Source organism: Notechis scutatus, chromosome 10 (genome assembly GCF_049901735.1).
Source record: "Notechis scutatus isolate UNSWTSFEM ecotype Mainland chromosome 10, rNotScu1.2, whole genome shotgun sequence".
In the NCBI taxonomy this organism is placed as follows: domain Eukaryota; kingdom Metazoa; phylum Chordata; class Lepidosauria; order Squamata; family Elapidae; genus Notechis; species Notechis scutatus.
The window spans coordinates 6,840,918-6,854,644 of record NC_142018.1 but is presented as its reverse complement, the minus strand read 5'-3'; the positions used below and the strand labels follow the sequence as shown (position 1 = coordinate 6,854,644).

Here is a 13,727-nt window from a genome sequence, read left to right as displayed (position 1 = left end):
GCACCAGAAACTTTGGTCGTCAAAGCGATTATCTGAAGCATTTAGGGAATGCATTGCTTTCCTTCCTGCCTTTCTGCTGACAACTAAAAAGAGCAAAGTTTTTTTTTTTAGTTGACAGTCACTGTATTTTGGGCCCTTGACAAACAGTTTGCATTTAACAGCTGCTGTGCAAGTTTTAAAAATGGGTGCAATTGCATGGTCATCCACTTTACAACTTGTCACAACTTACCACCAAAACTGCAGGCTTAATTACAGTTGTAAGTCGAGGACTATCTACAAACCCATAATGTGACTAGGTTGGCAATGTTGTACTGGTTTAATCCAGCTGGCCAGTCACATAATTAATCCTAACAAGTGGCACAAACCCAGAAAATGCTTTAGAGTCCAGATGGTTGTGCGAATCCCCCCAAAATGGTTATTACTTTACCAAACCGCAGACACATTGAATGCCATCACTTAGTTAGCATAAAGTGTGAATCTTGCATATCCAACTTGCAAGTGTTAGTTAAGAAGAATTAGTTAATACCCTCTGAGCTGCTTATCTTGCTCACAATTAAGAGTGCTTTGGATTCAAGTCCACAAAGATATTTGGGAGACAGACAGGGTGCCTGCCTGCAACACTTTAAATCAGAGATCCTACCCCGGAAGGAAGCAGCAGCATGAGTAGTCCTCAAGTTACAACAGTTCACTTAGTAACGGAAGTTACAAAGGCATTTGAAAAAAGTGAGTTAGGATCATTGTTCACACTACGACCATTTCAGCTTCCCCATGGTCACGTGATCTGCATTGGGATGCTTGACAACTAGTTCATATTTATGACAGCTGCAGTGTCATAAATGGGTCATGTGATCCCATTTGGACCTCCTGACAAGCAAAGACCATGATCACATTTTGCGCATTCTGTAACCATCTTTGCGCATTCTGTAACCACCTGTACGGCTGTTGCAGTGCCCTGTGGGAACAAGACTCTGGTTTATGATATTTTGCTGGAAACCAGAGTTGATTTGATCTCAGCGTTCACTTAGTGACTGTGACACTTGCTTAACAACGGCAGTTTTTCTTCATGAACATGGATGGAGGACCTTCAGTCGTGGTGCTAATTTGGCCAACCATTCATGTACCTTTGGCTTTGCCATAACTGCCCTACATAAACAGGCAGACCTTGACTTACAACAGTTCATTTAGTGATAGTTCAAAGTTACAGCGGCAAAATTTGAAAAGTGATCGACCATTTTTCACACTTAAGACCGCTGCAGCATCCCTGTGGTCACGTGATCAAAATTCAGATACTAATCAAACAACTTCAGTGTTTCACAAAGGTGGCAAGAAAGGTCGTAAAATGGGGCAAAACTCACTTAAGAAATTTCCCCCAAGTTAAGGACTACCTGCAGAAAAGAGAAGGCTGCTTTAAAAAGTTTCAAATAATGCTAAAAGGCACCACTCTATGCACCCAGTCATCTTTTCCCATTGTTCGAATACTTTAGCCACCACACTTAATCCTAATTTCCCCCCAGGAAGTCATTGTCAACAACCTCATGAGCTTTATAGAAGCAGCCTCAATTAGTAGAGAATTGTTTTTTTTCTGTAACTTGCTTTTGGATAACCCAGGGTTTGTTTGTTTTTTTAAAAAAAACAAAGAGTAACACGGGAGTTCAGCCACAGAGCTCTGGTGCAGCTTTTATAATGTAGAAGAACAGGGAAGTGGCTCGATTCGTTTGTTACTTCAAAGAACAATAAAATGTTTACCAGATTCTCTTCTGTTATGTTTCTCTGATAACAAGAATGTGTTACACAGTTGAAAAGTTACTTAAGGACATGATGATGGATTCTGTAACAGCACTAATAAAAGCTAGTGCAATCCTAAATTGCATTAACAGAGGGATACAATCAAGATCAAGGGAGGGACCAATACCACTCTATAAAGCCTTAGTAAGACCACACCTAGAGTACTTCATCCAGTTTTGGTCACCACACTATAAAAGAGATGTTGAGACTCTAGAAATAGTACAGAGAAGAGCAACCAGGATGATGAGGGGACTGGAGACTAAAACATATGAAGAACGCTTGCAGGAACTGGGCCTGGCTAGTCTAGTGAAGAGATGGACCAGGGGAGACATGATAGAGGTCTTCCAATATTTGAGGGGCTGCCACAGAGAGGAGGAAGGGGTCAAGCTATTTTCCAAGGCATCTGTAGGCCAGACAAGGAATAATGGATGGAAACTGAACAAGGAGAGATTCAACCTGGAAATAAGGAGAAACTTTCTGACAGTGAGAACAATCAACCAATGGAACAGAAGTTGCCTTCGGAAGTTGTGGGAGTGCCATCACTGGAGGCTTTCAAAAAGAGATTGGACTGCCACTTGTCAGAAATGGTGTAGGGTTTCCCGCTTGGGCAGGGGGTTGGACTAGATGACCTATAAGGTCCCTTCCAACTCTGATTATCTGTTAGGACATAGCTATAGCATTCCGTTATCTTCAACTTTCCTGCTGTGTATAGGTAATCCTGTATATCCTCAAACCAACAAAGTAGTGAAGTTGGGGTAGAAAAAACACCAACATCACAACTGGGAGTTCATAATCATTGGTGGTATTTGAAACTCCTTAATACTGAGAGGTTTGGTTTAAACCAGTGTTTCTCCACATTGGCGTGTATGGACTTCAACTCCCGGAATTCCCTTGCCCAATTTTGAGAGCCGACATCTTAAAAGTGGTCAAGTTTGAGAAATGCTAGTTTAAAATACTCTTTTTTGAGCTGTGGTGCAGGGGAAGGTTCCTGCATATTCCTTGGACTGCAAAGGTGTCAAGCAAGTATTGGAACACGCAACAGACATGCCACTGGAAGGCACAATCATAAAACTGTGTCTCGTAACGCAGAGGTGGGCTGCATTTACGTTAACAACCGGTTCGCTGGCGGTGAGCGTACGCACGCTCTTTGGGGGCTATAATGCAGCTAATCTACTCGGGGAACTCCGATGAGTACAGCAAGCATAGCGCAGAACTCACCTGGGCAATGTGGGTGGGGGAACGAACCAGAAAGTTAGTTATATATGGAAAGGATAGCACAGGGGAGGGTGGCCGGGCCCAGCTAGTGATCACAACTACCGGTTCAACTGAACCAGTCCAACCAGGCAGCAGCCCACCACTGACTTAATGTCTATGGAGCTTCTCAGTCATCCAAGTCTTGGTTGTCCCAAAGGTGCTTTTTCAAGAGGCAACTGGACTTTCTGGTGTTTTTTTTGAAGACATTTCCCTTCTCATCCAAGAAGCTTCCTCAGCTCTGACTGGATAGTGGGGAATGGAAGGATTTATACTCCTTGCAGACAGCTGGTTATTTGCATCCTTTTAGAGGGTCATTGAGGACACAGATAAACCTCCAAGTGCTTGAACGACCCTCTAAAAGGTTGCAAATGACCAGCTGCCTGCAAGGAGTAGAAATCCTTCTGTTCCCCACCATCCAGTCAGAGCTGAAGAAGCTTCTTGGATGAGAAGCGAAAAGTCTTCAAAGTCTAGTTGCCTCTTGAAAAGTCTAGTTGCCTCTTGAAAAAGCACCTTTGGGACAACCATGACCTGGAGGACTGAGAACCTCCACAGACATTTAGCGATGTGTCTCACTTATTTTGGACATGTCACGTGGGGCAATTCACTGGAGAAAGCAATTACGCTTGAAAGAGTTAGCACAGGTCAACAAATAACATGGTGGCTGAATACCATTAAGCTGACACTGGCCAGAGCATAAAACAACTCAAAGTAGTAGGTCAATGAAGACTCTACCATCCAGGCCAAATGTGACTAAAGTCTGAATCATGGCAACTGGACCAAACTTTGTTGATCTGATTCATTGCTCATTCAAGCAACTTCATCAATCAGAGCAAAATTAGTTTAACAAAAATTAACAAAGTTTGGTTCCAGTTGCCATGATTCAACCTTTAAACTCAAAGAAGTAGTGCAAAATCAGAAGATGTGCTTCATAGAATCATCAACAGTCAGACACAACTGAATGGATAACATCACCATCATTAATAAACATTGTTTAATATTTTAAGGCTTCAAGAATACTTAAAAATGATCTTGAACAGTAATTATTTTAATAAGTAGTTTGCTGAAACCAGAAATTAGCCACATAAGGTCCCGACAAGTAAATCCAAGAAGTTCCACAATGTCAACTACATTAGCTTTTATTCACAAGGAACAATTTGTGTTACCTGCAGCTTTCCCGAACTAAGTTTAAATCTATCAGCTTTCTATCCATAATGCTCCGCTCCAACCTTACTGCATCCAGGAGGTAAAAGGCTGAAGCCAAAGATACTTGCAAAAAGATTCCAAAAATATTACAGCAAAAAAATAATAATCCAGGGAAGCAGCTGCAACCAGTGGCCCTCCAGATGTACAATCCCAGAATCCTCTACTGCTTGCAGTTGGCTGCTGGGAATTGTAGTTCAGCCACCTCTGGAGGGGAAGAGATTCTGCAGCCTTGAATTCTGGCCAGGCTTGCTCGATTTCTGAGCCGTCACCTGTGAACAACAGATTTTGACTTTTTACTTAATACACAGAAAATGAGCTTATGGAATAAAGCAGGGGTCCCCAACCCTTGCCGTTCAGAACCGGGGCGCAGAAGTGGCGCATGAGCAGCACGCATGCGCTCCATGTCCACGAGTGGCAGGCGTGTGTGTCTGCCTCTCGCACAAATGGAGCTGCACCCATGCTTCCCTGCTGCTCTGCGGAACCATCCCCTCTTTCCCCGACCTCACCCCACCCCCACCGGGCTGCAAAGCCGGAAAGGTTGGGGAACTCTTGAATACGTGGACCGCTTTTACAGGTAACGGCCTTCCTTCTATTTACCTCTTCTTGCAGGACGAGGGATCAGATTTCTTTTCAAGGTGAAAGCAGACGGAAAGAGTTATCTTGAAACTGCTCTCCAGCAGGACAACAAAATTTGGCAAAAAACATGAATAAGTTTTGTTAACACAAGGAGACTTTTGGAGAAGGGTCACTGAAGACATGGGAAAGTAGAAAGCAGCCACAATGCAATAAAAATTCAAGAGAAGAGGAGGCAGTGAAACAAACGATGATTGCTTGGATGAAAATCTTCGGATTTAACATACAATTAGAAGATTGGGAAAAACTTTGGATGAAAAACTATAAATTAACAATGGCAGCCCCATATAAAGAAAATCTCTACAAAATGTTCTATCGTTGGCACCTAGGACCAGCGAGATTGGCCAAAATGTACCCAAATTTGAACCCGGTATGTTGGAAATGTAAAAAGAAACCAGGCACCTTCTTTCATATGTGAAAGAAGCAAATAAATTTTGGAATAAAATAAGGATTTGGCTGCAAGAAATAACAGGTTTAAAAATAGAACTTAAGCCTGAAATGTTCTTATTAGGGATAATCAGAAGTGAATACAAGAAAGACATTGAATATATAATGATACATATATTGACAGCAGCTAGAATAACGTATGCCCCAAACTTGGAAATTAGAGAGTAGTCCCACAGATAATGTGATTATAAAAGAAATTATGGATTGTGCAGAAATGAATAAACTTACAATGGAATTGCAGGAGAAGGAAGAAAAAGAATACTATACGGTCTGGGAGAAATGGTATGTTTGGTTAGATAACAGGAACAAAAGATAATGTAAAATATAAAATGTAAATGATGTGTATGTATGTATGCATGCATGCATGTGTGTAAATGAATATGGAAAAGTCGATGCCACAACCTACTGCAAAAATTGTATATATGATTTGTTAGCCCAATACCAGCTCGGCTGTCTGGAATCCGCACTGTATATCAGACATAAATACAATTGAGTGAGTCCAGAAGTATTTTACCAAAAGAGTACTACACTCCTCTGTTCGCAACAGAATACCCTACACCACCAGACTTGAGATTCTAGACTTAGACAACCTTGAACAACACCGGCTAAGATTAGACTTAAGCATAGTACATAAAATCATATGTTACAACGTCTTACCAGTTAATGAATATTTCAGCTTTAACCACAAGAGCACACAACAGATATAAACTAAAGGTAAACCACTCCAAACTCGATTGCAGGAAGTATGATTTCAGCAACAGAGTGGTCCATGTCTGGAACTCACTACCTGACTCTGTTGTCACCTGCTCAAACCCCCACTCCTTTCCCCTCACGCTAACCTCTACTGACCTCACCCCATTCCTAAGAAGTCTGTAAGGGGCATGCATAAGCGCACATTCGTGCCTACCATCCCTGTCCTATTTGTCCCCAATTATTAGTACCTATTTCAGGTATTTAAACTTATGTTTATTCTTATTTCTATTATAGTGTAAGCGCTTGACAAAATAAATAAATAAAATAAAATAAAATAAATAATATATTTGTTTTTAAAAGTGTAAAATAAAATTTATTTTTTTAAAAAAAGGTCAAGTTGTAGCACTTCGGATTGATTTAAAAAAAAAACAAAAAACACCTCTGTTATGAATGTGGAGAATGGAATTTAGGGTGCTCTCACAGAGCAGCTACCCCTCAACCAGCCTTCTGAGGATGGATGCCAGTCCTCCTTTTGCAACCTTCAAAGGGGTTTTTTCTTCTTTGTTCTCAATGTAGAGGCTGGCCCCGTGGGCCACCAGGAGCTTCGCTTCATCCACCCGCTCTTCATCGCATGCCAAGTGTCTGTCAAGAAAACCAAGAATTAATTCCTTTTGCAGGCCCCGTTTCAGCAAAAGCCCCTCTTTGCACGCTTTTTTTTTTTCCCCCATAGCTTTTATAACCACGCCGGAGCAAGAGTTCTGCAGAAGCTGAAGGCTTGCCAATTGATTGGTTAAATTTATATGCTGCCTGTCTCACTATCAAGTCACTCTGGGTCAGGGGGTCTCTCCAACCTTGGCAACTTTAAAGCCTCGCGGGCTTGAAGCAAAGCTGGCTGGGGAATTCTGGGAGCGGAAGCCCACCAGGCTTAAGTTATCAAGGTTGGAGACCCCTCTTCTGGATGGCATATAAAAAATACGACCAAATATATCTGCTGGTTTTGTTTGGCCAAAAGAGCTACTTTGGATTCTGTATGACCTATTTTATTTTTTTGTATTTTATTTTATTGATCATATTAGAAACTGCTCATCTTCCTCACAGAGGGACTCTGCGATATTGCATTCAACGCTCAAGAATAGTATTTTCCAGGTAGGAGGAACTATATTTTTTGCTATTTGAAGTGAGGACTTCGTTCTTTATTGGTAAACTATCAAAAAACATTAAATAAAGCAACTTAATTTGACCATCTAAGGAGAATTAGGACATTTTTTGAATAGATATTGTGCTCTCTTGAGATGATGTAAAAAAATGTACTGACCCCATAGAAAATGAATTTTTCCCAAAGTTACAGTTTGATTCTCTAATGGCCTAAATATTTAGTCTTTGTTGCTTCAAAGGCAGACCTGAATTACAGCCACACCTGCCGTAACATTTTAGCATTACATCTAAGGGTTAACGTGTCAGTTCAGGCATCACGTTAATCTAAGATCAAAGGAAGCTTAGTGGAATTCTAACAGGTCAAATGCTGGAAGCAATTTAAGTAGCTTTAGCAGATTGCAGTGCAAATTATGGATTTAGTTTTAATCTACATCTAGTTCCATCTGGGTAAATTTAGTTAAGTATAAATTTAGTTAAGTATAAAGGTAAGGACTATATATCAGAACAGATTTAATAGTTTGCTAATTAAGCAAGGTTGTCTCATGTAAGCAGACTGATGGTACAGATTCTTAAGACTCTGCTGTCAAAATTCTGTGAGGCTCTGTCTCCCACAATACAGGTGGTCCTTGACTTATGACCATAAAAAAAATTTCACTGCTAAGCAAGACAGGAGTTAAGTGAGTTTTGCTCGATTTTAAGACCTTTTTTGCCACAGTGGTTAAATGCATTGCTGCAGCTGCTAAGCGAGTAACATGGTTTGCTGACTTTGCTGACCAGCACAGTTTCCCCAAAGCAGGCTGGGAACTATTTGTTTAATTAATATAATCAATTAATAGAGAGATACAGCTTGGGTGAATAGAGTTAGTATATATATATATTTGTTCAGATGCTTAAACCAATCAGGACCAAATTAACAATTTCTGGAACGGATCCGTGGACCTGGGTTAGTTCTGCAAGTTTACAATATAGGTCCGTAATGGCGAACCTATGGCATGCGTGCTACAGGTGGATGCAGAGCCATTTGTGCAGTCACACGAGCCCCAGGCAAACTTACCTGCACTGCGTATGCGCGCCCCTCCCAGCTGATTTCTGGCCCATTTGAGGCCTTTTTCGGCCTCCCAGAGGCTCAGGGGAAGTTTCGTCACTTTCTGTATTTCCGGAAATACCGGAAGTGATGAAACGGGCCCGTTTTCTGGCCTCCAAAGGCTGCAGAGGCTTTCCTCGAGCCTCTGGGAGGTTGAAAAAGGCTTGAATGGGCAGAACATCAGCTGGTAGGCACAGTGCAGGTAAGGGGGCGGCAGGGGCGGGGATCGCGCGTGCACCGTGCAGGGAGTGTGGGGGGAGCATGCATTGCCTTCTTGGGTGCTTGCATGAGAGCATGCACAATTTTTGGCACAGGAGCCCCAAAAGGTTAGCCACCACTGGTATAGGTAGTCCTTGAATTACAACCACAACTGAGCCCAAAATTTCAGTTGTTAAGCGGGACATTTGCTACGTGAGTTTTGCCATTTGATGACCTTGTCTTGCCAGAGATGTGAAGTGAATCACTGCAGTTGGTTAAGTTAGCCATTTGTTTGTTAAATGAATCTGGCTTCCCTGTTGAATTGGCTCAACGGAAGATTGCAAAATCTGGTCACATGTCCGAATTATGATCATGTGATCGTCGGAGGGGGATGTTGCAATGGTCATAAGTGTGAAGAACGGTCATAAGCCACTGTTTTCAGTGCCACTGTAACGTTGAAGTGTCACTAAACGGATGGCTGTAAATTGGGGACTACCTTATGGTTGGATAACCTGCCCCGAGTTAATGCCCGAGCCTTGAAAGAAATGAAAGGGGAGCCTCCCATCCTTACAGAGGCGTGTTTCCTTCCGAGTCCTGTAAGTTGACTGACGCTTTGTGCTTCAGAAGGATCTGCATCATTTTCAGGTTCCCTTTGGAGGCTGCTCTGTGTAACGGGGTGGAGGCTAAGTGATCCTTTGCATCTGGATTAGCTTTGTTCTCCAGCAGCATCAGTGCAATCTGTGGGTGAGAGGAGAAAAAAGAGGTGCGAACCATTTGCTTTTGAGACATAGGGAAAAAGAACCAAGCCACAATGCAAAATCTAACCTATACAAGGAGAAGAGACGATCAAGATCACAAGGGAACGATCAGACGAGGAGAGAACTTGTTGGGGCCGGCTGGCGGCTGATGGCGCTGGCAGCAGAGTCAGACAGTGAGTGTTCTGACCCAGGCTTCATCAACCGTAATTAATCACAAACTTGTTTTAAAAGCAAAACCTGTTTTACTGCACTGCTGGGAATTGTTTGCCAGAACTAATCTTAAACAGTCCCCCAAGATAAGCACACACCTTCCAGTTTTGTGGAATGCTGCCAAAAAACAGAAGTATCCAATTAACTATAAAAGAAACCAACCTAAATAAAAGGAAAAAAAACAACCAAAGTTACACAGAGCTTCAAGGACTCAAAATCTATCAAACTACTTTGCTTCCTGCAAAGGTTTTGTCATTGAGGTCTGACTTTTATCCCTTATGGGGGGGGGGGCAATCACCTTCCAGCCTTACTCCCGAGTTGTCCCTTTTGTTTCAGCTGCTCTCACCTTCTAGCAGCTCTGCGCATGCGTGCACTGAGAACAGCCTCCCTTTGTTCCTCAGCCTCGCTGCTACCAGACTCTGGAGGCTCCAAAGGCAGCACCCCACTCCCAGATGGTCTCTGGCCCAATCTCTGCATCGGACACAGGACCCTCGTCGGAGTCCTCTCCAGACTTCCTGATTGGTCCCCTTTCTTCCTCACTGTCTGATTCCACTGCCATCTGCATCAGTTTCTGGCGAACCACAACACTGAGGAGGTTGGGGAGGAATCCGGGCCAGTCCTGAAGGCTGAAGAAGACTCGGAAGAAGGCTCTGCATCAGAGGCAGAGATGGGGCCAGGGCAGGCTGGCAGTTATCAGCTGCCTTCAGAGTCGGACAGCAGTGAGGCAGGGGAGTAGCTGGAGCTGGTTCCCAGCCTGCGCATGCGGTCAACGTGGGAGTAAGGCCACAGGTGGATGGTGAATGGCCCCTCCTATAGGGATTAAAAGAGGAGGAGCAAAAGGGGAGGGGGCTTTTGCAGGAAACCGTTCGTTCGTTGCAGCAGTGTGAAGATCTGTCTGTGCATCTCAGAGACTCTGTGCTGAGCCCTTCCTTGTCAGCACTGCGTTTGGAAATATTTACTTGGCAGCTCTCCAAGCTAGATAAGGTCTGTGCACCCCGGAAAGACTTTGGCTGAATGTGAATGCCAGAAATTCACCTTCATTTAATAAAAGGGGTTTTGCTGGGACAAAAAGTCTGCTTAGTGCTTTTGGGGGAAGCCTAGGTCAGAACACTTTGCTGTCTCTTGGTCCTGTTGTAACTGCCTGTTGTAAGTCGAAGACTGACTTCTCAGCTCCTTGTACTCATTGGTAGTACTCACAGTGCAATGAATAAGGACATACATTCAATTTTGCAGCTACTAAGCTTGTTGGACGAGGAGGCACAAAAACAGCCAGGGAAGCGATCGAAACCTGGGAAACAGGCCCCCTTGTCAGTCAACAGAAGTGCTGGTTTACTCCCAGATTATCAAGTACTTACATGGTGAGGGATTGACAGTACAAAGAAACAACAGCCAACGATTTAATAGACAGCCATCAACACCCCAACCAACATCTAAAAATCCACATGCAACAGGCACCACATGAATACCTCAAACAGAACAGCCTCTGCTAGAGAGAAGTTCCCTGAAGATGGGCTCCAGCCTGAGTCTGAAACAATAGTGGGATCCTACCTGTTCCACTACCGTTTCAGTGATTGCACGCGCACCTAACACGCATGCACAGCTTTCCACACACCAGTTGAGGCCTGCAGCGCCAATCATCTGAGGAGAAAGAAAAGCACAGGGGCGGGTGGGAGGGCCAATCCTGCGCTTTTTTTTCTTCTTTCTCCTCTTAGCTGATCGTCGGAAGCTTTTTTTTTTACTACCAGTTCGGCTGAACCAGCCCGAAACAGTAGCATACCGCCACTGGTCCAAAAGCTCGGAAGACAAAACCTGATTGACTCCGATTGGATCCTGCAACATTATCCTGGGACGCACTGATGCAGCTTCCCTTGGAAAAGACTATAAAGCCTAGCACTGCTGATATTTTCTAGTTTGGTCATGAATCGTCTGCAAGAAGACAAACCAAGCTCCGAGAGCACCAAGGATCCCTCAAAAATCTAACCTCCTGCTTATTCTTCGACGCGGCGTAATGCAGCGGGGTGCAGCCGTTCTGATTGGCGGCGTTCACCTCAGCGCCTTTCTGAAGGAGAGCTTTCACAATTTCATCCCGGCCAGCCGATGCGGCAATATGCAAAGGGGTCCAGCCAGCCTGGAGAAAGAAAAAAAAAAGACTGGATAAATCCTTCCATTCCCCACCACCCAGTCAGAGCTGAAGAAGCTTCTGGGATGAGAAGTGAAATGTCTCCAAAGAAAACCAAGGAGGTCCAGTTGCTTCCTGAAACAGCACCTTTGGGACAACCATGACCTGGATGACTGAGAATGTCCACAGACATAATCACAACAGAGTTCAAATTTCCTCTCTGCAGGGATGGTGCTAGAGGAGCAGGCACTGGCTGGTGGCCTTTGCTTGCTTGCCTTCTGGAATGTAAGAATGCAAATCAAGCGGCTCATAGACATTTCAATTATTTAGGGGCAGAGGGGGACGCAACAGTTCAGTGGTTAAACACACTGAGCTTGTCAGTTGGAAATCTGACAGCCTGGGTTTGAGACCCGAGCGCTGCACTATGGAGCGAGCTCCTGTTCCTTGCAAAAGTCACCGAAGAAATGTTTCACTCAGCAACCCAAACGTTTGGCTCAATTGTTAATTGTAAGTTGAGGACTTACAACCCAACAACTACAGAGATCCAGAACCACAGCAATGCACACTTTCCAACCCCCAATAATGGTTACATCAACAGAGTTCCTAGCAGAGAACAAGACAGCAGAAAAGTACACAGCCCCATCAACAGTTTGTAAATAGAAAATATAGATAAATGGTGATACTTACATCATCCTTGTCATTAATAGGCACTCCCAGACTTAGCAAAAAGTCAGCAATATCTGAATGACCAGCTGAACAGGCCCAATGTAGAGCTGTCCTGTTGTCCTGAATGGAGAAGACAAGATTATGTTAACGATCTTTTTGTTTACAGACACGAAGTCAACGGATACAGCAGGGGAAGAGGATGGTGCCATCCTTCAAAACAGCTTCTCCTACTTAAAACCCCTCCAAATAAGAGAACTTCAGTTCCCAGAATTCCCCAAATTGCATGGGCCTTATTGAGAATTCTGGTGCTGAATCTTATATTTGGGAGTCACCTAGCCTTGAGGAAGTTTTCCTTCTACAGATCACTCCTTTCAAAGCCACACATTACAATGAAGTTCCTGCTCTTTTAAAAGTATTTAAGAGCCATGCTGGCGCAATGGTTAGAATGCAGTAGTGCAGGCTAACTCACTACTCATTCCAGCAGTTCAATTCTGAGCAGCTCCAGGTTGACTCAGCCTTCCATCCTTCTGAGGTGGGTAAAATGTAATATAAATTCAATAAATAAATAAATATAGTAACACTGTTGTTAAGTGAATTTGGCATCCCCATTGATTCTGCTTAGCAGAAGGTCGCAAAAGGTGCATACCTGACCCTGGGATGCAGCAGCTGTCGTAAATATGAGTCAGTTGCCAAGCATCTGAGCTTGATCATGTGACATGAGGATGCTCCAATGGTTGTGTGAAAAACAGTGGTAAGGCACTGTTTTCAGTGCTGTTGTAATTTTGAACAGTCACTAAATGAACTGTTGTAAGTCAAGGACTACCTGTATTTTAGCAATATTGGTTACAATTTAGGATGCCAATATTGAGTGTAATTGGACATTTTTATTCATAATTGGATATCTAATATACCAAAACACTACCGATTGCATCGAAGTTATGTGGTACAATAAAGGTTTTGGTCTTAATTCCTTAATATTAAGGTCTCCACTCTATTATTTGTACATATTGATAAAAAAAAAAACCTGGTTTGCTGAATAAGCCACAATACAAAACCTCTCTCAAACCAGACCCTGTTAAGCCACAATGCCTGATCCGGGCTTAATGCACTGGACCAAGTCTGTGGTTGGGAAGCCATATTTAAGCCGTGCAAAACAAGCTCATCTGTTAGACAAGCCAGGATCCAATAAACCATGGTTTGAGATGTCAAGGCCATCAAGACCGGCCATGTTCTCTCCCGCTTGCCAACCTGATCGGCGCGTGTTGCCAGGCTCCGGTTGGCGACCAGCCGCTCCTTGAGCTCCTCCAGCTGCCCCGCGTAAGCCAAGTTACAGAGCTCCACGTTGGACACAGAACCACCGCCGTCTTGTCCCTCCATCCCGGAGACTGAAGATTTTTCCCACCGCGCGCCTGCGCAGATTCCACGACGCGAGAAGGGGGTGGAGCCGACAGTCTCCTCTCTACCAATCCAGAGGGGCAATCGCAAAACGAGCGACCAATAGACCACGGCGTCCCCGCCCCCC

The 13,727-nt window shown here is 43.8% G+C and overlaps 1 protein-coding gene across 3 annotated transcripts; it reads right to left on the bottom strand.

The window, feature by feature from the left end:
* Positions 1-4,159: 4,159 nt before the first annotated feature.
* On the bottom strand, positions 4,160-13,621 carry PSMD10 (proteasome 26S subunit, non-ATPase 10). 3 transcript variants are annotated; one of them, XM_087972042.1, is made up of 7 exons: positions 13,454-13,621; positions 12,227-12,325; positions 11,402-11,548; positions 9,024-9,190; positions 6,497-6,657; positions 4,840-4,873; positions 4,160-4,511 (listed from the first exon to the last, which is right to left on the bottom strand). In XM_087972042.1, the coding sequence occupies exons 1-5, from the start codon at positions 13,580-13,582 to the stop codon at positions 6,504-6,506; spliced, it is 696 nt and encodes a 231-aa protein (XP_087828168.1). In that variant the 5' UTR covers positions 13,583-13,621; the 3' UTR covers positions 4,160-4,511; positions 4,840-4,873; positions 6,497-6,503. The 3 variants fall into 3 exon arrangements, with proteins under 3 accessions (XP_087828168.1, XP_087828169.1, XP_026530418.1); XM_087972043.1 differs by having other exon boundaries at positions 4,840-4,874; positions 6,521-6,657; XM_026674633.2 differs by lacking the exons at positions 4,160-4,511; positions 4,840-4,873 and having other exon boundaries at positions 6,455-6,657.
* Between the last annotated feature and the right edge of the window lie 106 nt (positions 13,622-13,727).

Coding starts and splice junctions, on each gene's coding strand:
- PSMD10 (XM_087972042.1), bottom strand. CDS start 13,582: ATGGAGGGACAAGACGGCGGTGGTTCTGTGTCCAACGTGGAGCTCTGT. Junction 12,326..13,453: donor TGGCAACACGCGCCGATCAG/GTTGGCAAGCGG, acceptor TTCTCCATTCAG/GACAACAGGACAGCTCTACA. Junction 11,549..12,226: donor CTATTAATGACAAGGATGAT/GTAAGTATCACC, acceptor TTCTTTCTCCAG/GCTGGCTGGACCCCTTTGCA.